The 25022-nt window shown below is 41.6% G+C and overlaps 1 protein-coding gene across 3 annotated transcripts in view; it reads right to left on the reverse strand.

The window, feature by feature from the left end:
• TRAPPC9 (trafficking protein particle complex subunit 9) overlaps window positions 1–25022 on the reverse strand; it is a 451894-nt gene that overhangs the window by 152757 nt on the left and 274115 nt on the right. The window contains exon 23 of one of the 3 annotated variants that reach the window (XM_084281392.1): window positions 16741–16851. The exons of the other annotated variants lie outside the window; for them this stretch is intronic. Within the exon in view, the coding sequence (XP_084137518.1) occupies window positions 16825–16851 (27 nt within the window). The 3' untranslated portion in view covers window positions 16741–16824. Of the gene's footprint in view, window positions 1–16740; window positions 16852–25022 lie in introns of those variants that run through there. 3 annotated transcript variants of the gene reach the window in all.

Here is a 25022-nt window from a genome sequence, read left to right on the forward strand (position 1 = left end):
TAATAAATCCTGCATTGGGGTAAAAAAGAAGAGCATCTTCGTGGGTGTGTGTATTTATACATGCATGCCATAACTGATAGGCAAAAAATCCTACTGAATTCAGTCGCGTGGTCTGAAATCACCACTGGTGATTTTACAACCTGGCTGTGAGACTCCAGTCATCAGGCCCCCATTTTAAAATACTCATCTCGGATAATTTTTAACTTTATATGAGGACACTGAAGTAGACTGCTTGGTAAAGCAAACCCAATCCACTCAACTGACCTCAAGCAGGAGTTTATCTAGGTCTTTATCAAGGAGTTTATCAATGGTCTTTAACCACGAGATTCAACTTTATTCTTTGGATTAATCTCTCCCCTGTGTAAAAGGATGGCTTCAAATTCAGCAACAGGAAGGCCCATCTCTCCTGCACCATGCTCCTTCGAAGAGTTGCTTCTCTTTTTCTCTTCAAGGTTCATAAAAGCTCTGATCCCAATGGCTTTAGGACAACTTAAGCACGGGCATTAAACATACCCTGAGCACCCTGCAAGAGTACAGCAAGATTAGGACCGTGCAGAACTGTAACTCTTCTGAGAGTTATATGCATTTTTCCTATTTTGTTACCTAAAAGAGTCAATCAGTGAACGGAGTGATTTTCCTCTCAGGATCTGGGCTTATTTTTAAAACATGATTAATGGGACATAATGGAGTACTGGCTCTTACATTTGACAGAAAATAAAAATTCAACTGAACATGCTCTACTTTAAAAAATGCATAAGGATAACTAGAGCAAAAACAAAGCAGTTATGTTCTGCGATGTCATCTCAGGTCTGCTCTGAGAAAGCATTAGCAAATTGAGATATATTTAGAAGAAATTAAGGTGGTGGTATATGTCTCATCTGTTCAAACCTCATAAGAAAGGAATTAGGAACTGGGAAAGACAGACTTTTACACTGATCCCTGGTTTTCTGCTTCCTGAAATGTTTCCAACCATGGCTACCAGATGTCAGTAGGTTCTCATTTTCATCACTGAGAAATACCAAAAGGTATTAATCTCCCATCAAACTTCTTCTTAATATGTCAAAAAGAGAAGCTTCTCCAACTTTGGCGTCAGCTGCAACCACAGAAAGGTGCTGTCACCCACCTGGCCTATTTGGGAAGTTCCTTTGCCTACGAACTAGTGAAATCACCACTTCTTAACCTTCACACCTTTAAATTAGGAGTTGCCGTGGTAAGGACTGGGCAGCAACAGTCTCAAAAACAACCTCAGAAGAGCTGTCTGAAGCAACATCTGGGTCAACACTGGCTATAAAAAAGAACTATAAAGCCGCTCTTCCTCAGTGCCCGCTTAGTTTGGAGACAGCAAAATGAACAAACAAACAAGAGTAGCCCCAGTGAAATTTAAACAGTGGTTGTGAACGCGGAGACGTGGACTTTGATCACCTTGGAGCACGTGGCAGTTGTTTTCCATCTCAGGCCAGCGCGGTGTCTGCGGGATAACAGGCTGCCTGTCTGCTTTCTTCCCTTCTCCCAGAATAAGTGTCTGCAGCAGCTTAATTATCAAGTTACAAATAAACATATTCAGCTTGGTGCATACATTCAATTACAGATAATGAGCTCTAGACAAAAGCTATTGAACTATAACTGATACTCTAACAGCCAGCACACAACAAGCAGTGATTAAATGATACGGACTAGGGATAAGAAAAGAAATTCTCATTCTTCCCTTCAGAAACATGCAAAGCAAGGATATTTTCTGGGGAAAATCTGACAGAGGTAATTCTTAACACCTATTATTTTCCCCAGTCTCATCCATTTTTTGCAAAATTACAGTGAAAGTTCAAGTGGTACTCAAAATTTTCACTCTTCGTGTAGTCATTTCAGCGAGATGTTTACAAATAAAAGCTTACAGTGTTTGCTAGAAGTTGAGTTTTATAGTACCATGAGGACACAGCATAATATGCTACATGCTTGTATATAAAACCTAAGAGGAAGTGAAGCCTGAAGGCACACTTTGGTAACTTCAGTAATTTTAATAGTCTGTAATGATAAACCAAATAAAAACCAAATATTAGGAAGCCAGGAAATTCAGACTTGCAGCGCACCTTAAAGGAAATGAAACCATCAAAAGTGCAGACAGGGAGAAATGAAGTCAGTGGAAAACTCTGACGTCTGTCCAATGAGTCGGGCACGGTCAAGAGCTGCACAGATTAATCTTTCCCAGCTTCAAGACAACTTACAAATACCACATGTAGTGCTTTGAATGCTGTGAATGGCTATGAAAATGTTTTGCTCTCAAAGGTTCATGACATAGGGAGTGTTTTTCACATTACCCTTTTCTCTTTCCCTATAAGCTGAGTTTTCATTTGCAACAGTATTAGGATTCAAGGGCTCCTCATGCAGACCTTATCAGAAATAAGATGTCTTTATCTCTTCAAAAATGACGGTCACAATGTTCCATCTGAAAGGTCTGCTGTAATCCTTCATCTTGGATTTAGCTTATGCAGATTCTAAATATAAACTGATCTAAAAATATTAACAATTGCTTCTTCTCAGTATCAGTCCAGCCGTCGCAGGTTCGTCATAATTTTTCGCTTTGGCCAAGCCAGTTCAGATTGCACTCTCCTGATAGCACAAAATTAAAATCTCAAGCGCTGCCTCCTGCGTGTACCACGGCAAAACCAGCAGCATGGACAAGCAGGATGCTTACAGATCACAGAGGGCTTTTGCAAGGGGTGTTTCACTTTGTTGCCTATTGTTAGAAGAAAATTGATTTTTCTAACCACAACCTGTGTCTGCCTTGCCCAAGACTGCAGCTATGACCTGTAAGCATCTCAGTCCACAGCATGGCTCTGGGTTAACCATGGCACAGGGCAGCAGGCAGCACTGAAGGATTCAGCTTGCTCAGTCTACCTCTTCCAAGTCAACAGGATGCTGCCGGCTTGCTGCAGCTAAAAGTGATGAGTTTGCTTACCTGTCAGGGTAAATACAGAATGGCTTGGGTTGGAAGGGACCTTAAAGATCATCTGACTCCAACCCCCAAAGAGCTTCATAACCATGTTCCACCAGCAGCCAAGGAATGTTCACCTAATACCAAATAGGTTTTCCAGCAATCCTGGAGCACGTTACTTTGACAAAACCCAGCTGCTTTCTCCTAAGTATAGCCCAGCTGTCAGCCACAGAGTGCTGAAGCTACTGCTCCTTGAGAATAACCCCTTCAATAACACATCCTCATCCCTGCACAGCTTTGCTGTCCACTTGGAGCCAGCACGTTCTGCTCTCACGGTCAAGACAAGTTGAGTGTCCCTGGCTTCCCATTCCAGCCGATAACCCTGAGCTGTACGTGGATCTACATAACCCTTGCTATGTTATGGCAAATTCAAAACCTGGGGCCTGACTGCCATTGTCCTGGTCTGCCAGTAGGGATGTGCAAGATGCTGGATTGGAAGATGCTCTTGGAAGATGCTGGACAGTTGCAGTCTGAAGGGTTACATGTAAAGAGCAAAACTGGGATACTGCAAAGAGGGAAAAACCAACTCAACAGTTGATTTTATTTTTATTTTTTAATAAAAATATTTAATTTGCTGCATGGGAGCATTCTAGCCATTGGCTACAGTGTACACAGGATCATGTATCAGACTTTCTAATGAGGCAAGAACCAAGGAACTTTTTGCAAGGAAGAGCTTTAGTGTTTGGATTTCTTTTATCACTTTTTTTTTTTTTTTTTTAGCATAGGATTTAATTTGTCTCTTCGAATGATCTGGTTCTTTCTCAGCTGTATCAATTCCTTGCTAGTGCGCCAATCTTGGCAGTAGTGACACTTGATGTTTATTACTTTTGCCTGCTACACACTGCCTGGCCTTCCAAGAGCTGAAATGCTCAAAATTCAGATGACAGAGCTGGCCTCATGCAGGCTGCCATTAACACTTCAATCAGTGGTTAGCAATTAGAGAACAGATAATCCAACCATGTTTTTAAAAGGGTCAGAGATTGGTCATTGACAAGGTTTGGAGGTGAAGGTTTAAGACTGAGTTTTAGGGTAACCTTGGTCTGGAACAGCTCACCCACAGGGTCGGTGCAATCTCCATCCTTGGAGGCTTTTTACATCCTGATAGACCACTGACACCTGACAGGACCTACTGCTGGCAACAGCCCCTCTCCAAAGGGGAGCTGGGACCACAGAATTACAGAATCATTAGGGTTGGAAAAGCCAACTAAGTCATGTTCCCAAGCACCAGGTCCCGATGACCACCAGAGGCCAAACAAAATTTCTGTGACTCTATGGAAGCTTGAACTACGTTATATAGACATACAATCACTGCTGGTTTCAGATATTCATGCTATAAAAGGACGATACATACAAACTTCTTCCAGCCCTACATGAAAGGTTGCTCTAAACACACCAACACGTAACGTGGAAGGTCAGGAGGACAACGTAAGTGGTAAAACCCAGAGGAGATTGATCTTTTGGCTCTGACATTACTGTTCACCAAAGTACTCTTTTTTTTTTCCCCTCTATGTTCATGCCTAAATCTCACCTGAAGGCTTAATTTCAATTCATCCTTCTGGCCAGCCCCAGTTAGATCCGTTAAAGGCTGAGCTAATGGTGATGTCTCCATCTCTCTACAGTATATTTCTGAACAACTCCACGAACTTGCCACTCTAAATGATGTGCCAGCACATAAAAAAAATCAGCATGCAATATTATCATGGTTCCATTATAATTGACACATTATTTTAAATAAGCTATTATTATAATATAATTCTAAGAACATTCGTGCCTTTAACAATTGCTGTTACCAACAAACTTGCACAGCTTTTTTTCTTCCTCAATTCTTTCATGTAACCTAAATACGACAGAAAAGCAATATATCCGCTCAATGAAATTACAGGGTAAATTCCATTAAGTCCCCCAAAAGCGAGACACAGATGAGCACATGAAAGCTCTGGAGTAAAAATGTATTTCCTGGGGCAAGCAGCAATGGGCAGAGACTGCAAAGATGCTCATTAAAATTATTTTTCTTGAGCTAAAATCTAGTAGTCACCAATGAACCAAGTCACAGGAATACTGAAAACTCTTCCCCTGGTCCCACTAATTATCTCCACTTCATTCTAGTTATAAAGTGCTTTTACTTGCACAATACTTTTCATATATGTGGAAGAAAAAATGGAAATCAAAGAAAAACCAGTGGTGGTAGGAGCTATGGCAAACCGAGGTGGCATTTATTTCTTTAAAAATGATATGTGATGGCAAATAAAGAGCACCAAAGAACCCTATCTCTGCAGAGTACTGCATTTCCAGCTCCTGGACACTGTCAAAGTGCAGTTGTAGAAAGAACTGGGTCGTTATTGTGAAGAGTGTGAGAAAAATCATATGCAATGTATTTTAGACTTAATTCTTAGCAATAAGATCACTGTTTACCGGAATATGTCATCAGCTACTGGAACAAGTTGATGTCTAATGCAAACACTGTGCATGAAACACATTTATAAATGAGCTTCAAGTCCTTAAATAAGAGGCCCTAAGTGCATTTTTTCTCCTTTCCATAAGAGATACATGAGTCAAAAAGCGACACAGCAAGTAAGACAGCATATAACTCCAGCCACAGCATATTAAAATATTTGATTTCAACTGATTATTCCTTTTAGTATGCACATTTCATTTTAAAGGAAGCCCAAATAAATTCAGAAAACAAGACACTGGGCAGATGCCAGCCTTGTAGTTTGCTATAGTACTAGAAGGCAGCTACAGCTGCATTCAGAAAGAGAGCTAGATGTTACAATATTCCCTCTCATCACCTAATTTCAGTTTAGCTGAAGCCACATACCCAGCTTCCGAAGTGTGAAGGGCACTGGGGCAGATAAGTTGCTGTCAGATGGACTCCGCAGATCCGGGCAAGCTTTGGAGGAGACTTCAAGCTCAGCCGGGAGGAAACGCGGAGGTGACAGGTGCATCTTCACGTCTTGCCTCTCGCTGAGAGCAAAATCCTTTCAAACAGCAGGGAAGCAGTTTCATTTCCCTGAAAGCCACAATCCCGATTTGTCTCTGAGTGAAGTGCAAGTGTCAACCTTCCTAAAGAAATAGTCACAAGATGAAGCACTGCTTCCACCTTCCTTCAGCAAATCGCTTGGATGCTCCCAAAATGTGGGAATCTGTCTCCAACACTGCCTCTAGCACAAAAACTCTGTGTCAGGAGCCCCACACTTCTGCTATTCCACATTTTTGCATCAGAACACCATCAGTTACTCAAGGGAAAAGTGAAATTGTCAGTGAAATTGGCTGTGAGGACTGAGGACACCATGAGGTGAAGACGACAGAAGCACTTGACTTGCAGCCTTGCTCCAAAGATGTTTAAAACCTTCCTCCTACGTGAGCTGCCTGGATCTGTATTTCACTGACTTATGAAACCTGCTGGATATGGGCTAGGAAGCAACATGGCCATAAGCCACATCCTGGGCTCAGGGCAACATTGGTGATACCTTCCAGATGAGTTCTTCAAAGCCAGGGGGGTGGACAAATTGACGTTGTGGGGTCAGGCTCCCAACTTTGCTAGCAAATACAGGTGGCCCATCATCCAAAGACCATGCAACCGGTGTGGTTAACCACTTCCTATAACAAACCCTTCAGCAGCTTTGTCCAATCTCCATCATCCCTCTTCTGCTAACAATAAGAAATTCTCTGCATATTTTACAAGTAGTTTGGCCACAAAAGAAATCCACTTAAATAATCAGCAGTGAGATCTCTCCACTGGTACACATGTATTATTCATTACTACATAATCTCAACAGCTTGCTTAACATGCCAGGGGCTTCTCTAACTTCCCACAAAAAGGCTGACGGAGAACTTTTTCCCCATTTTTAAGAATGCACAAGTTAAGTTTAGTCCACGCGCTAAAGCCTTCCTGTTTCCTCTTCCCTTAGCCCTTAAGCATAACAAATCACGGGCAAATCCATCAGATGAAAGTTTGACTGAACGATTTCTCAGTTCATCACAGGACCACAGTTTCTATTGTTAGATACGGATAAACCTGCCTGCATTTGCACTCTCCCTGTTCCACGTGAATGGAAGACAAAGCAGCTCAAGCAAAACGCTGACCTGCTCTCTGCACATGAAATAACAATCTATCATTATCTGCTTCGAGAGGCAGAAATTAAAAATGGAAAAATCCTTATACAAGTATTTCTAATACGTGTGGCACTGCAGAGGAAGGGGAAGGAGAGAGAAACAGATATTTCTCTCCTCAGTCTGGTGTTTGAGGCAATCAGCTGGGCACAGGCATCTCTTTCAAGGAGAGGTCTCTGGGTGAAAACAAATCACCAAAAGCCACACACTAGGTGCTACATCCCACTCACCTGGTAGCCACCAGATACCACTTCTTTGCTGAATTTTGGAGGTCTCAAATGTAGGTTCAACCCCAGTGATGAGAGCTACCAAGCCAGGAACAACTTAATTCTATTTCCTGCCCATTGATGTGATTGTTTCTTCTTAAAATGAACCCATCCTGTCAGCTACACTCAATCAACCAACCAGTCCACCAGAGTATCTTCCCTGAAGCACTGTACTAACTCATTTCTGCTACTGCAAGTTAAATAAAAACAGAAGATATGTATATATATTTTCATCGTTTTCATTGTGCCTTTGTCCTCCTCATGTAGGCACACATGAGTGTTTGTCTTTGGCTCAATGCCCTTTTAATTCAGGTATGCCATATATCCCCCCGTTTTCGGGGATAATAAAGCTTTCTCTTCAGCTCCAGATGTCTTGATCTGCTTTCAGCAGGTTGCAGAGGAACAGCTGTGGATATAAAAACTAAAGGAGCAGAACACGATGCTTAAAGTTGACTTTAAAGAAGCAGGGTGGATAGATGGGTACCCTTCGAATAAAAATGTCAGCATACTCTCTGGAGCTGAAATATGTGCCTATCTACCAGCTGTACAGATTAAGCCCCTGCTGTATGTGTGAGCACCTAAAAGTGGGGAAAGTTGGTGATCAAACCATGCCAGAGCTGGAACAGGAACCCTGTCGCTCCTCTAGTGGAGGCTGCACACACACAGCAGCAAGACCCACAGCTACAACCATCATCATAACGGGATCACGGATTCTGGATTACCCAAGAAAAAAGATTTTTCCTCCCCTTCCATTTTCACCACTGCCCAGTCACACAACTGAAGGCCAAAACAGTATTTCCAGATAACTTTGCACATGCTGACAATCTGGCATATGACAGATATCCTGCTCCTCCTGATTGCATTTACTGTTACACCAGTCTTTAAGCAAATACAATCATCTATGGTATTGGCAAAATGTGATTTCTGTTCAACAGGAGCTGGTATTAGTTGTGTGCAGCCCGTGAAAGGAAACCTCTTCTCGACGTTTAGATGTAGAGGTTAGGGATATGATTTAGTGGGGACTGCTAGCGTTAGGTCAGAGGTTGGACTTGATGATCTTGAGGTCTCTTCCAACCTAGAAATTCTGTGATTCTGTGTGATTCTGTGAACAGATTAAATCTGCATTCTACGGGCAGATGGCTTTACAGGTTGTTTTTTTTTTCGTATAAATTTCTTTTTTAATTTGAAATAGCTTTTTGTGATTAGCCATCAATAATACAAAATGTCTTTGAAATAACAGCAATTCTATTCACTCCGCTGTGAAAGGTGACAAGAACAATTCTTTACATTTTGATGCTAAACGGAGTTACACATATTGCACTCCGTCTCACTACGTCACTGGTTCCAGCAAAGAAGCCCTTCAATGACAGCTCAAAGTCATCTGGTCAATCAGGCAAGAAAAATAAAGCACCCTTACAAATCAGAGTGGGTATTACTGGTCCTTCAGTTAATTGTTGACCAAGTTTTTAAATGGGTAGTTAAAAAAAAATTCTGCTTTGCTGTTGAAAGTCTTTTTCATTTATAAAGAGCTCTTGCAGATTATGTGAACGTCCTTCCAGTGTTAGACATATGGGTTGGAACATCTTTTTATTACATACAACAGTGCAGGTCAGACCCCAAAGAAACATGTTGTGAAGAACACATCAGTAACAAGAATAATTGGCTACACAACACACCTTGAGAGCTGTCAAAAATGTACGGATTTTATGGAAAAACAACCTTTTTAAGCATGACTTTTGATGTTGTTCAGCACTGCCCCATATGTCCACCCAAATGCCATTTTTAAACCCTGAGGATATATTTAGTACAGCATACATCATCCCGCTGTCGTCATTTCATTGAACAAAGCAAAGCAGGATCATGCTAAATGATGCATCCTCAGCGTGTTTCAAGAGCACAGCAGTGAAAGGACTGCAATACCAATGAAGTTTAAAATGTAGTCAAATAAGCTAAGGAAATAAGCAGAAGGCGGCACAATAGATATCAATGGAGTTGAATTATGAAGTCAAGAATAGATGGAAACATAAAATATGCTGACATACGAACTGTATCTGCTCCTGCCTAGTCGCTGTTCCCCCGCCATTCACATACGGCACCATCTGAGCTTTCAAGTTTCTGCATGCATGATGAGCTCTTGGCTCCAGCCTGGGCTGGTGCAGCCAAATCTTTGTGATTCCACCTGGGCAGGACAGAATGCAAGTTATCACTTCCGACTGGCACGATTTCCTACGCCCAGAGTGACCCCGCGTGAGAACTCTATGCCTCATTACACCAGCCAAGAAATTAATGTAAATCACCAGCCCAGCAATGCTTACGGCAATCTCGGTCGAAGCTTGAATTTGATTACCAAAATTCAAAATACCTGCTAAGGGTTTGGGATTTTTTTTTAAAGGCAGCACTTAGCAAACAGTAAGATTTAAGTGTTTTGGCTAAGTGCAGATACCTTTTGTTACCGTGCACTGGATGTCCACCACAACAAACCCGTTGCTCACCTCACCTTCCTGCTAAAATTATCTTGCGGATGCTGCACTCTTTGAAGCGTGGTTGATCGTCTTGTACTGGTTTATAGGGGAGAAGTCCCCTTCCCAAAGAACTGGAGGCCAGGGAGCAATCACACTCCTTCTCCTAGCACAAAGGAGCACGAGGAAGCAAAGCCAGCTAGTTCAGTCTGCACTGAAGGGTGGCACTGAAAAAGACATTTCTTGGCATGAACCCACACATCATGGAAATTACACTGTTTTATCCAATTTTTAAGGAGGGTATAGAAGGTTCTTAAAGACAGTTCACAGAGAGACTTCAGTTTGCTACTATTGCTCAAGCGAGTTTGGTTTTTTTCCAATAATGATCTACAACAATAACTCCTCCTTATGTTGAACAACAGAAGCAAAAATATCATCAAGTAAAACAACAATAACGTGGTGTAATGGTTTAAAAATGAGACTTTGAGGAGGAAATACAGCATAGCCATGGGTTTGCTCACTCTGCACTCAGGCAGGGTGCTGCTGCCCTCAATGCACATCAGGTGTCCCCTCCGGACCACCTCCATGTCCCATGCTGGTCTGGCCAAAGCATGCCTGAAGCTACCAAGTCATTTGCCAAAGCAATGCCAAAAGCCACCAGAGCAAAGAGCATCAGTACTAAAGCCTGGTTCCCCAAGGACACTGAGCTCTGCTGCTGTCTCCTCTCCATCACAAGGTCACCACCACCGAGCAAAAGGAGCAAGTGCTGGGATTAATTTGGGTTTTTAAATTAGCTGCTGCCAAACACAACAATAGGCAAATCCTCCAGCCTCTTCCTGAGCTCGCTAACCTTTGGGCTCTCGCTATCTCACCCTTCTTGTAGATCTGGTAGAAATTTAAATGACATTTAAGCGCCCTCCCAGTCTTTTAAATTTGGGTTAGGTTGTCCAAAAGGTTAAAAAGTTAGTAGGGGTGATAGAGATAAGCACGAGCACAGAAGCCAGCCTAAAAATACAAATAAATGCAGTGAATTGCATCTCAATTCATTGTACTGACTTGCAAAACCTGGATTTTGCTCTCAGACAAGATAAATGCCTAAAGGTTTGACATTACCTGAAACCCCTTCCCCCATAAATCATTTTAGTCAGAAAAATATTCCTTTCAAAATGTTCAGAAAGGAAATGGTTAATTTCATTTTCTATCCCGAATGTCCCAGTTGAGACGTTTCTGCTATCTAAGCAAAGCATTTTCTGTATTGATTTGGGGGATTAACACTACCATTAGCTTGATACACAGTTCATCCAGCTGTTCAAATCTGAAATTATCAAGGGTAGATTTAAAAAAAAAAATCATCAATAGATAGGCTTTTTTCAATTTTTACTGTATCAACTAAGAAGAAAATGATTCTCTTGTTTCTTTCCATGACAGGCATTTTATTTCCCTTGTGCGTTTTCAGAATACATATGCTGGGGCCTTTGTTTTCTGCTAAAGCTAATTAAAGCTTTAGTTTCATTTAAAAAAAAAAAAAAAAAAAAAAAAAAAGCTATTTTCATACAATCACTTATTTAAAACCCACCACATCCAGATCGAGCATTTTTCCAACACAGCCAGGGACACATCGTGCATGCAGGCTCATTTCCAGGGACCAGCCAAGCTGCTCTCCTGTCGGAGAAGGTGCAGGTCCATCATGATGTCTCTAGGATTAATTCACTAATAAAACCTTTTCTTTCCAAAATACATGCTTACGTTTTGCTATTATTGCCAGGCCACGTAGCAGAGGTTACTCTATACAGATTACACTGTGCAAGCCTGGGAGTTTTGAGCTAGCAAGCCTCAGTTTTTAGTTAGCAGCTTTCCTTTATCAGCCTTAGCATACCACGGTGCTTCAAATAACACAAGGAACTTGGTAATTTTGAGTTTTAATATTTTGGGACAGTAACATTTCTGAAGCGAACTATCCCCCTCTTGGCTTTCCAATCTGGCAGTGTTCGTGAGACAAACGCTAAACCTGCATTTGCTTTTTATGGAGACCCATAGTTTGCAAAGTTCAGTAATTGGGAAACTTTGGAGATGCCTGGGAAATCATTGCTAAGGGCCACATTGCCCACTCGCGTGCTGCTGTGCTCCCTGTTGCTGTACTTAAAGAAAACCTCAATTTCTTCTCAGCTGTGCTTGTTTTGCAGTGTCTGCTGCGCAGCAGTGCTACTGCGGTCCCCAGAGCTCACAAGCCTGATTATTTTCTGCCGACTGGAAACCCTGCAGATACACCCAAGGGGACTTTGAACTCTGCTCTTCTCGTTAAACGAGAGAAGGAAAACCCAAACTACCAAAACAACTGTAGGCACAATCCCCATAAAAAGTAGCAAGGGAAGAAGGAGGGAAGATTTCAGGAGTGAAACATCCGAACTTCACTTGGAAGAAGACCAAGAGAAGAGAAAATGGGATGGCATCATGGTAGGATCCTACCCGTCTCTACTAGAGGGGAGGTGGGAATCAGAAGACGGTCTGTTTACAGAGAGGAAATATTCTTTTGCAGGTTTACTGCTGGAAAAACAAGCAGTGATCGCTGCATTTGTGCTGTCAACTAATTGTTTCTGCTGCCATGCAGCACAGAATACGTAAGACTGAAAACTAAACTAAACAATCTAGGCACAGCAATCATCCTCCGCTCTTGAATGCCAGCTCCTCCCAGCAGCAAGGACTCAAGATTTCAGGACACGAGAATAATTCCTGGGGATTAGATTGATGCCTGGGGCTTCAAATACAGAGTACGTTCATGGCAGGAAAGGTTGAAGGGCACAGCTTTCTTGACAGCCTTAGGTGTAACTTTTTTTCTTTTTTTTTTTTTTTTTTTTTTTTTTTTGTAGCCCCACTGCTTACTTTTGCTACCCAGAACCCCCAGATTTTTTTTTTGCATCTCAGAATGTCAGATTTACTACACAGAAAAACTTTTTTTCTTTTTTATTACTCTGAATGTAAATATGTTTTCTACTGTTCCACTGTAAAACTGAATAGTAAGAATGCAACACTGCAAGATACCAGTGTGAGTACTGCACTTAGTATTTACCTTCTACGCACGCATCACCTACGTGTGTCACATCATCAAGATGCCATACAGTTTCCCACCTCATTCTGGGAAGCCGTAAATATTTAAGACATGATTGGCCCTTCTGTCCCAGCTCCTGCAAAGTGAGATTCTCTGTGAAACCAATTTTCTCCTGGGAAACTCCTCTTATCAGTTCTTTTGTGATCCCTTCACCAATGAAACCTCTGTGTCATTAATGCTATCCTTTGTAAGGCACTCACTGCTTGGAGAAACACTGGGATGCACGTAGCATCTGACAATCAGATGACAGCAATGCTCTGAGGGTAATGTGCTCAGATGCACACTTCACATGTGCTTAGACAATAAATACCCTCCTTATCTCAGCGCAGTAATTCAGAGCTATGCATGCCACAGTAGCACGAAACGTATCAGACCATTTATCCTGGATTTTAACTATTACAATCCACGTTGGCTTTTTGTTTCCCATCTTGCACAACCACTCTGATTCTGCTAGAAGTTACCATGAAGGCAGATTTTCTGGGTTAACATCTCCGTGGTACAAATATGAGCTTCACAAAGATGCCCAGCCAGGTTTGCAGGAACACAACGTTGTGCCTACACGTGTCTTCTTCTTACTTCTTCAGGCTTCGTACAGCTACAAATTTTCTCTGAAATCAGGTTTTGCTGAATTCCAGGTGTTCAGGTCTTGAAAACAGAAAATAATCAGTTTGGCCTCTTGGCTCTTCAGGTGTAAATGCCGTCAGATAAGTACTCATTCTCTTCTTTACCATTTTCTCAGGCTATTGACAAAGCAACTAATGACAGCATTCTTACAATTTATGGGGACTTTTCCTGGAACAGGTTCTGAAGCTCTTCAAGCACTGCAAACTGCACAAACTATGAAGCAAACTTTGGCCTTCCCTTCATACTTGCAAAGCACCACCTTTATAAAGGCAGCCAGGGCTATTCTGCTGCATAAGCCATGCGATCAAGAGGTGATGTGCCGAATTTCAAGGCTTGCATTCAACTTGTAGATGACAGCTACCTGCCTGTGCAGAAGAGACACAATCATATTCTCTTGGGAGCTTCCCTGTGTCCACAAGGGAGTTAAAACAAAGCCTGCTTCCTTCCTTCAGTCGCTGGTATAAAATGGTGGTTGTGGAAGAGAGGAGGAAATTCATAGGTGGGTTTAGAAGAGAATGTCCCGCTCCTCTGGATATTTGAGCAGCTTTTAACTGTCTCACTCTCGAGTCCTGAGCAGAAAATTTCCAAATTTTCTAGTAAAATTCAAAGGGAAAAAAAAAGGCTTTGGTGTTATATTCAAGCATCCAGATAAATAGCCTGATATTCTGAAGACTCGAGCATCCAGCAAGTCCCAAAACATTGGTTGGCACTGTATCAGTCATCATTTCAACATGAATTCAGGAAAAGATTTCTGGGGAGGTTGGGGTTTTGGTTTTGATTTTTTAAATCCTTGGGCAACATACATAGAATTTTTACTACTTAGCATTTAGCACTGCCATATGGGTAACATTTTTTACACTAATCTATTAATAAATCTAAAAAAAAAAACAATGAAAACAATGTCATGAGTGAAATCTTTGTGATCAACACATTATTTTTTCTCTTTCTGAAATTTAAGGTTTGGGGCTGCATTCCAAATTTGAAAACTGGGGGGGTGAGGGGGAACACAAAAAGATCAACATTCAAACTTTTTAAAAAAATAGAAAAAAGCTCAGCAATAAAATCACAGAATCATTCAGGTTAGAAAAGACCTCTGAGATCATCTGGTCCAATCTTTAGACCTCCACATCTCTTGAAGACCTCCAGGGACAGTGACTCAACCACTTCCCTGGGCAGCCTGTTCCAATGCCGCACAACTTTTTCAGTAACGAAATTTTTCCTCATATCTAACCTAAACTTCCCCTGGAGGAACTTGAGGCCATTTCCCCTCATCCAACCTAAAATGTACTCAACTGTCAAAAAACATTAAGCAGTCAATGTACAAATGGAGGTTCTAGGGGTTATTGCCATCTGCAAATTTCTTTATTTAAGACAAGGCAATAGGCAGTAACAATCCTAAACTTGACCCCTAAAAGTATATCTTAAATGGATTTTGCTTGAAACTATTCAAGAAAACATTGTCTTTGTAAAAACACCAGCTCATGGAGATATATATATATATATATGTGAGCAATACTGTGCTGCTCGTCCTCAGCTGCCAAGGACACCGGCCCAGAACAGTCCTCCAGCATCACGGCTTATGGGAGTGATGCCCAAACTTGGAATGACAGAACTACAACTTTTACACCAAGTCTACATTATTTTCATATTAGCAAAAATAATAAACCCAGACAGAGAGAAGAAGGAAGCTGTTCCTTTTGGGCAGAAGTTCTAGAAGGATATAAAACTTCTTTGGGTTCTTACTTGGCACCCTGGGTCACTATGCTGGTTCCTCTTACCTTGATAAAATAAAAGCAAGCCAATAAAATGCCAAAAAAGTTATTGAAAGGGAAGAAGCGGTCCTTTACTTTATGGTTTCTATAGCCTTGAAGGGCATGGATTGCTACATCTGTCCATTTGACTACCCAGAGCAGATGAATCATCTAAAACAAGTTACGGCATCATGGTCATATTCTGAGGTTAAGTGAAAAGACCCACTTGAATAATTTGGTGAATCAGAAAAAGATATCAGACCTCTATGCCACCAGAAACCCTAATATGCAACAGCTTGATTTACTTAAAAACTCTTACGCCATTCAAAGTACAGGTGACCTGCTCATATGCCTATGGTCCATGCTGGTTTAGTCAAATCCCTTCCGAAGTTGCTTGGCTAAGGGAATAACTTGCAGATGTTATAAATGCACAGGAGACAGCATCAGTTCAATGGGAAGAGAAATTTATTGCTGTCTGTAGGGCAGCCTGAAGAAGTGACCTGAGAGATGGGGATGTTCAGCCTGGAGAAGAGAAGGCTCTGGGGAGACCTCATTGAGGCCTTCCAGTGCCTAAAGGGGGCTTATAGAAAGGATGGAGTGGGACTCTTTACTTGGGTAGCTAATGATAGGACAAGGTATAACGGTCTTAAACTAAAAGAAGGTGGATTTAGATAAGACATCAGGAGGAAATTCTTCACTTACCACTGGAACAGGCTTCCCACACAAGCTGTGGATGCCCCATCCCTGGACATGCTCAAGGCCAGGCTGGATGGGGCCTTGGCCAATCTGATCTAGTGGGAGGTGTCCCTGCCCATGGCAGGGGGTTGGAGTTAGATGGGCTTTAAGGTCCCTTTCAAACCAAACCATTCTATGATTCTGGGATTTGTCATTACTTTTGTAGGCAAAAAGTGCCCTTTACTCAAACTGGAATGGGCCATAAAACCAGTATGTCAGAGCAACCTTTCCTTTCATCAGATCTTAAGAATTTTAGCAGCCAGGTTCAGGTATTTTATTTTCCTCTTGGGAATCAAGAGTAAGGGAACAGCGGTGTGAAAGTTATTCTCCCAGTAACGAGAGGGCTCTGGCCTGACTGATGGTCTGTGACCACATCCTGCTGTGCGAGCTCCATCTTCCCTCCAACCCCAACCTCCACAAGGCATTTCATCTACTGCAAGAAATGCACAGCAAGGGATGCAGCTGAGGTCTCTGGATGACCACTGTTGGCAGATAGAAGTCATGTTCAGGTAGGCAGGGTTTTGCAAAGCATTTATTTTATGTCATCCACAGCATCTCCAGAATTGTTATCTGTCTGGCATACCTACAGACATGTCTTTCTAACGTGTAATTATGCTATATCATCTTAATAGGCTAACTACTAGTAAACAGCATAGCAATTATATACTAGAAAAAGATAACTTTTAAAAATATTTAGTCATGATCTGCCTTTGCTTCAGTTTGTTTCTAATAAAAAGTAAAATAAAACTTCTCTTTTTTCCTGGAAATACTGGTAGAATCTTCAGTCTCTTTCTTCTTGTACTAAATCCTGTAGATAAATAGCCAGAGAACAAAGAAAAAAGAAAAGAAATAATTCATCCTGTGATCCTGGCTTCTGCTGACACAAAAATTCTTCTAAGAATATGCATTTCCTATTCAGTTCCGTTAATTCCTACAGCACTCTTATTTTATGTTCATTAACTTATTAACTTCCTTTTAACACTACCGTAGATTATTTCCATGCAGTCTGAAAAAATAAAATAAAATAAAAAAGGTGCAAGCGGAGCAGAAAACAGAGCAGGGACTACACAAGTTAGTCGGTTTAACAACGAAGCTCCAGGAGCAATAACATTCTCAAACAAATGCAGCACTAAATCCTCCTACACTGCAGTGTAACAATCAATTTGTTTGCCTAGGAAACTTCTAAAGCTCTTTCAAGGGAAGAGAAAAGTATGATAGACAACTCAACAATATGAGGGGATGGAAATTCTTAGCAAAATCTCCCTATAGCAAATTGTGGGGAGGAAAAAAAAAAAAAAAAAAAAACCAACAATTAAAATGGTAATTAAACAATAATTAGCTTCCCCATCCTTACTTCAGCAACATTGACCACTTTTGCATGAGTTTTCATCAAGGAAATTATCATCAAAGTATTCAAACACTAGCATTTAAACATGATTTAAATGAATGCCTATATATTCACCTAAATGATCATATTCCAAGAAGCCAGGTTATGGTGTACCACCTTTTTTTTTTCCACATCAACAGAGAAACACCATTTCTTATCAGCCAAAGACTTAGAACAGAGATGCAACTGATTTGCAAAAGTACTGAAAATTTTGTTTGTTTTGCAAGAGCTGTGTTTAAAGAGAAGACTTTCTGGTAAAGAAATGGAAAGGTGTAGGAACTTGGATGGCTCTGACGGTAGCCTACTTCAGGAGCAATCAATTTAATCTCATTCTGAATGCATTAACGAGGCAGTAACAGTATGAGTAAGACAACACTTCTATGCTTATACCTACAAATTCAGACATTTTTGCAGCAAGAATAAAGTTAACATCTACATATTTGAGAGGAAGGAGAGCACAGTTTAGAAATGTACAGAAATCAGTGCGTTAGAAGCGAATATCACCTTCTGATACTATAACCGATGTCCTTGTCTCACTAAAATAAGGTTCACTGTGAAGATGTATTTCATTATCAACACTAAGAGTTCAAAATAAATAACTTCACCAAAAAAGAAATCTTTAATAAAGACAGATGCTCTGCAGATGCATCAGTGCCTGCTCATTTTTCTCCCTTCTAATTAAAAGACCATTCAAACTTCTGGCTGACCATTTCCCTGTCCAAGAGCAGTATGTTCTGGGGGGTTGCAATGACATGACTTTGCACACCCGTCTCAACGGGACATCACATCTGCAGAGTGGTAATTTTGCCTCAGATTCCAATTTAGGGTATAATGTATTACATGGCAGGGATTCATTCAGGCGATTTCCATAATGACAACAGTAGCTGCAAAAAAAAAAAAAAAAAAAAAAAGTACTTGTCTAGTAAATTGAAACGTGACATCTCTATCAAGGTAAACACGCGAGTCCTCTGAATACCTTATTGGCAGCCACACTATTTTAGCTTCAAAATAAATTTTCCCCAATAGCAGCTTTTATTTCATTTCAAATCCATCAGCTCTTTTAGTTTCTAATTCCCAGAGCTGCCCCTTCCAGTTTTTTAATCTTATCTTCCTGGTGTGAAAGTGCTGTAGACCAGCACTTTTAAACACAATAATGCAACAGTTTTTGAAAGCTGTATAAATCATGTGAGAGACTATCCTATTAATTCCCCTTCTCATTACCAATTTTTCCCTTTTATTTACAGGGCTTGGGGACTTTACAATTCAGTTACTCCGAGGGAAGGAAGAACTTCAATTTCATCGGGACCTCCCCTCTGGCTCTTGACATTTTCAGAAACCTGTTGGACAATAACATTCGGGTCAGCCCAGACATGGAAATTATGCTAAGCCTGAAACAGATCAATTCTAGTTTGTAGCTCTCGGATAATGACTTTGTGCTCAAGGCTCTTTACAGACACGCTAGGAAAAAAAAAAAAATCCATCTTCAGAGTATCAGACTGGTAGTACTAAGAAAATCGTGGCTGGAAAACAGGACGGTAAACTGATTAAAGGGCACCAGAGGGGAGAGGAGCAACTGGTTCGTTTATTCCACTTTAAAAGACTCATATTTTTTTGCAAGGTAGGAAACAAATTATCCTGCGAGCTGTAAGAAGCCCAGTTTCCCGTTTTAGATGCAAATATCCACAAGTAACAGACACAGAGGAACTGAAAGCAAATATTTATTAGCACACCATTGTTAAAGTCAGCTAATTAACCGAGCGCAAGCCGAATGTTTTATGGGACCTGGGTATTCAAAAAATGAAACTGCAGACGAGGAAAAGGCTTAAGTAGAAGCCACAAGCCATTAATGGGCCACTGCGGAAAGATTTTATTTGTCTCAGCTCTGAGTTAGGAGCACTGACCTAAGCTATCTGGAAGTTATAAGTATTAAAATATTAAAAATAAACTAAAGAATTTGTCTCCATAGGAAGCAAGTTCTTGCTGATTTGACAACCCTCTGAGAAACTCTCAAAGAAAACAAAAATCTGGGTTGTGTCTCTCCAAGCCCCCTTAAAAGAGATGTGACAGAAAACACCCAGATTTGCTTGCTTAAGATAAAAAGCTGATTTTGCGAGAATTTATGACCTTATAAACAACATCTGCAGTGGTGGTCACCTTCCAACACCCTACAACACCCACCAGCACCAGGTGTGACGCCAACACAGCCTCTCACATTCCCCTTCTGGGCACCGTCCCCATTTCAGCCATCGGTGGCATTCGGCACCTGCATGACTACGTAGACACTTCTGCCATTTCACGGGCTCAAAAGTTTCTTATCTGCAACCCAGGCAGAAATAAACCTTCAAAGATACGCGTACCCTTGGGCTGTGCTCAGCTCCTCCTTGTCACACGTTCTGGTTTGCTGAGAGAATTAATTGGCTTTGTGGAGCACGAAGTAATAGGAACGGCGATGTGTACCTCAATTAGACTCTATTTTTAAAATCATTTTTAAACGTATGAGACTTTACGGACTTTTAACAAATTTGCTTGGTTCCCTTCTATCAAACAAGGTTAGGGACTCATTATATGGTGCACACAGCACTTTAGCAATATTAGTATACAGCACGAAGCCAAGCTTTCTGTAGGGGACTTCGAAGCACACAGTAAGCAGATCTAAAAAGCCCTGTAATTTGCAACTGGCAATCATTGTTCTGGTAACACTCTACAAGGCTTTCACAATTTCACTGGTGTTTAAATTCATGAGGCAAATCAAACCATAAGTTCTCTTTTGTTGCTGTCAAGACCAGCGATACAGATTCTCATCTTCAGCCTTTTGGGACTTACTGGGACACTCAGGGGAGCGTTTGCTTCATCGCACTCTTTTTCCTGGTAGACACACAGCACATAAAGCAACATCCTGAAAGCCGGCAGTCAGAGCACATTGGCTCTTTATAACCAAAGTGGCATTAGTTCTTAATTATTAGACATTTTTAGCACAGCAATGGTAGAGGGGGGACACATCCAATGCAGAAGGAGAAGGCCACTTTCTGCCAGAAAGCTGAAAGCGCCGTGCCAGCGGCTGAAGAGCCTATAAATGAATTAAGGAGGAAACACATGATGTATCACTGATAAAATAACCTGGCATCACAGAAGGATCGGTAACTACGGCTGCACCAAAAGATCAATGAATGTGCAAATAGCAGCCTCTTTAGAAATCATTGCTCTCCCTCCAATCTGTGGCCACGAACTCGGTGACAGTATTTACTTCCTGCCACCGGCTTCATTAAATAAAGCAGCCGATCCTCACCCACCCACAAAGCCATCTCCAGAAGTCTATGGAAAATATTGATTTTTTCTGGACTCCTTTCAGGTCAAAGATGCAATGCAATAGAATAGCTTAAGACAACTATTCCCTTTCCAGCCTTGAAGCCATGTTTCTGGGGCCTGGTTTGGGATCTGCTGTTGATTCACTTTGACCTTAGGCAAGGAACTATCAAGCCTCAGGAACCTGCTTCCTTCTGTAAAACAAGCATACTTAACATTTCCACTGGCTGGCTGCTTGGCTTTGAGACTTTTTGCTCTTTTAGGCTTTAATGACTAAATAAAATCTATTTCAGCACAAGATCATTAGATAAAATGCCCCAGCAAGTAAAAACATTATACGTGAAAGATGATGCAGCTGAGGAGCTATGCGAGTGTCCCTCTGTACCAAGGGAGAGGGGATCAGCATCTCCAGAGCGTGACTTGCAGGCACCACCCTGAAACAGCAGCAGAAGGAATTATTCCTGCATCACTTCCACTGGGAGGATCTTCCTGAGAGTGGATAAAGCTTTGAAAGAGACTTTGAAAGCTTTGAAAGAGGATTTAGGTTATTAGTTTTAAGGCACAGAACTAACTCCCTGCTATCCCAGGGGCCAAAATCAGCAAGGATATTTTATATACATAATGGCAGTGAGCTCTGAGCCCACAGAGGGGTGCTGTCTCCATCAAAAGAACAATGATGGTGGCCGCTCCATCCCACTGTAACAGTGGCTTGGTATAAACATGGTTTGGTATATAACATGGTTTGCTATAAATGGATGCAACGGGTTAGAAATAGAGTTTATAATGAGATTGAATACTCTCAGACCTACCTAGTATGTTCACTATTTAATACACAGTAGAGATACCAAAGCTCATATGGCTTAGAACAGCCACAGTTGCCATCACCAGCAAGTACAGCACCAACACCACTCTTCTCTTCATTCTTCAGGTTCTGAAAAATACTAATATTAAAAGAGTTCACTGTTTTCTCAGAGGAATAGATGAAGAGAAAACTTGCTGGTCTCTTCAACAGCCTTACTTGGCCTTTCACTGTTGAGCAAGGTCAGATGGCAAATTATGGGGAATCCCTATGTGATTCCAGAATTGGAAGGATCCTTATCCAGCTTAGGGATATGGTTTAGTGGGGACTGTTAGCGTTAGGTCAGAGGTTGGACTCGATGATCTTGAGGTCTCTTCCAACCTAGAAATTCTGTGATTCTGTGATTATCACTAAAGTCCTGCTCAGACCAGGCTTGAAGACTGTTCCTGTACCTCCAGGCAGGAGGAAAGCATCCTCTACAGTGCTGTAGCGAGTCCCTGATATTCAAAGTGGCAGCCTGCATGAGGAACAAGCGAACATTACCAACCCACATTATTAATTCAGCCTGTTCCACCTTCTTTCCTCATGTTGTCCACTTTAATTTTTTGGACAAGAACCTGAGTTTTGTGGCATTTCTATTATAGCTTCCTTCTAGCTTAGGGGCTGAATATTTCAGGGACTGCAGCGTGCCTTTATGAAGTGTCAAGCATCCCTAACTACCTTACACATAAAAGATTCACAAATTCATATGAAGTCCTTGAAACATTCAGAGTTTGAGCCTCAGCTTTGAACCAAGGCGAGTTCTCATCTTGTTTCCCATTTCTGAGAGTACAGTCCGTGACAGCAGTGTGCTGACTGTGCTTGCCTAACTCTGTGATTTCAAGGTGGTTTACTTTTTGGGGGCACTCAACATCCACCTGCTGAGAGTTAAACAAAACTTCCATCTTTCATTATCGTTCTGGTAATCACACAGCTCTGGAAGGAACCACATTTCACATAGCCCAAAAATATCCAGCCTATCACACAAAAGCAAATGTTTTTCTCCCTCTCCGCCTTATGGAGAACAGAGGGAGAAAGGGACAGTTCTTCAATCCTAAAGTTGGTGCCAGCTCTCTGTATTTTGCAGTTTGGGGCTAATATGCCTGTTTTCCCAGCAGTCCTCTATGGAGCAGCTGCATCCCAGATATCGAGAACACCAGCTCTACGATGGCTCAGCATTATTTTGAAGACCAAGATGCTATTCAAGAGTAAAACATCAAAAATAGGGGATTTTTAATATTCAGATCTCATTTAGGCTAGGTAGGATACGAGATGCACGTTCGGGTCATTAAACTGTCTCTTCAGAAGATATTTATAGGATTTGTACAAGCAAAGATAGTTCCTGTAGAAGCAGAGAGCTCCATTCCCATGGAAAAACACCTGCTCCTCCAGCCCGCAGAGCAAGCCGTGTACCCAAACTCTTGTGAAACCATGCTTAACACTAGGCTGCCACGGCTTTATTTCATACTGAAAGGCGATGCCACCAGCCCAGAAGAACAACATAAAGAAATATAAACACACCAAAGCTAGTTTCCAGCTTACCAGTGCCCAAGTTGACCCCACGGGCTGGTTCACCCGTATCCCCCCGGCAGGATCGGAGCATGGCTTCAGCAAAAGCAGTGAGCCAAGAGCTCCTCTTCTACATCCAAAGCAGAAGTGCTGTCTGAGTGTGGCCTTCTGTACCATTAAAAAGAAACGAGTGACCATCCAGAGAGAGATTTTTCCAGCAGCAACAAGACACAGTTCAATACCAAACCACTTCATTGCAAGAGAAGTGCTTTTTGGCTTCTCACCCGACAGATACTTGACGCCCACACGCTGCGCGAACTTGCTGCCCTGGTGCAAGTACGGCCATTTCAATACACCAAGGGGGCAAGACTTAACATCGAGGACTAATGAAGAGATGCTTTTGTTACATGCTGTACCAGGCAGCTCTGGGAACTGTTCACAACAGCCAATGGGTACCAGCAACAAAAAGCATGAAGGATAAAATAATACCGGGCCACCTGATGGAAGAACAGCTCTGACGTCTGGTCCCTCCGGGGTCCTTCACCCTGAAAACCCCAAGCCCGGAATATTGTTTTCACACCTACCTGGAAAACACCTGCCCAAGCACTCCTAATGTACCAGCAATGTATTCAACTTATTAAAACTGTTCTTGTATTTAGCTTTATGAGGTGGCAGGAAAATGAAGGAATCTTAAATACAAACAGAAGTTTGATTTACTACTCTACAAGTCTGCAAAGTGTAGATGGAAAGACTAAAACATTCAAAAACCTACATTTCCTTTCAAACCATCACGACTTGAAAGTGATTTTTTTTTAAAAGTTACTTTTTGGAATTTGAAACCAACAGTAGAAGCTGTTGTAAAAAGGGCTGGTGCAGAGCATCTCCTGTGCAACTACGTGGTGCAGAAGGAATTTGTGAATGCACCCCCGCACGTGGCACTAGAGGGATTTTTGTCTCTGGACGAAGAGCAGAAAGGGAACCTTGACTCCATTTCTGACACCTGACCTGTGTTTTCATACCTAGTGATGTTAACAAGGTGCACGACAGATGCATTTTCTGGAATATCCAGTGCAAGAGCACATGTAGTAAGCAAGGCAAATAAGATCGTATGATGATTGGAGTTGGGTTCTTCCACAAATGCTAAAGTATCAGTTAGAAAATAATAATAATAATAGACTTAATTTTAACAGTAATCTTAAAATATTGCATAGCTTGACAAAGGCAACCAAAGGACAACAGGGGGTCAGCATCACAGCTGGAACCAACCCTCCCAGGAGGCTGGCAGCTGGTCTGCCTCCAGCAGCTTTTGCCTTCTGCAGGAGAGCTGGGACTCCAACACCTCCAAAGCAGCTGGAGCCACCCCCCTGAGAAAAATCAAAATCAAAATTCTTTCATGACATCTTTTTGGGATTTTAAATCTGGTCCTGGTTGGGGGAAACGAGAATAACAGCTCTCAGGCCTTTAGGAAAATTCAGCTTTCAAACAAGGAATAGATTTTTCACCAAGTACGTCGCCTGAGCTCTTTGCAAGCAGACAAGTTTACAAGCTCCCCTTTCTTCTTCTTTTTAAAAAAAAAAAAAAAAATCAAAGAAATGTGAGATTCATCTAGTTGCTCTCTGCTTTTGAAACAGCAAGGATGGCAAAGCTTCAGCTCAACAAGAAGAGAAAGGGAAAACAAGACTGAATGAAGCTGGTTTGTTTGCTGTACAAACACACCCACACACACATATTAACACAGTGCAATAAGTCGATCTTGGTATAAAATAACTAGCCCTTCTTTAGCTCAGAAGGGCTGAGGAACCTCTTAGAGGCCATAACCTTACAAATAATGTAAAGAGTGAATAAAACACACTCAAGTAACCACCCCTAACATTTTCACAGAGTCTCTGAACTCCACTCAGTGACTTTAGAAGCCAGTTTGCATGCACACAGGGAATTAAAA

This window comes from Netta rufina (assembly GCF_964035555.1).
Source record: "Netta rufina genome assembly, chromosome: 2".
NCBI lineage: Eukaryota > Metazoa > Chordata > Aves > Anseriformes > Anatidae > Netta > Netta rufina.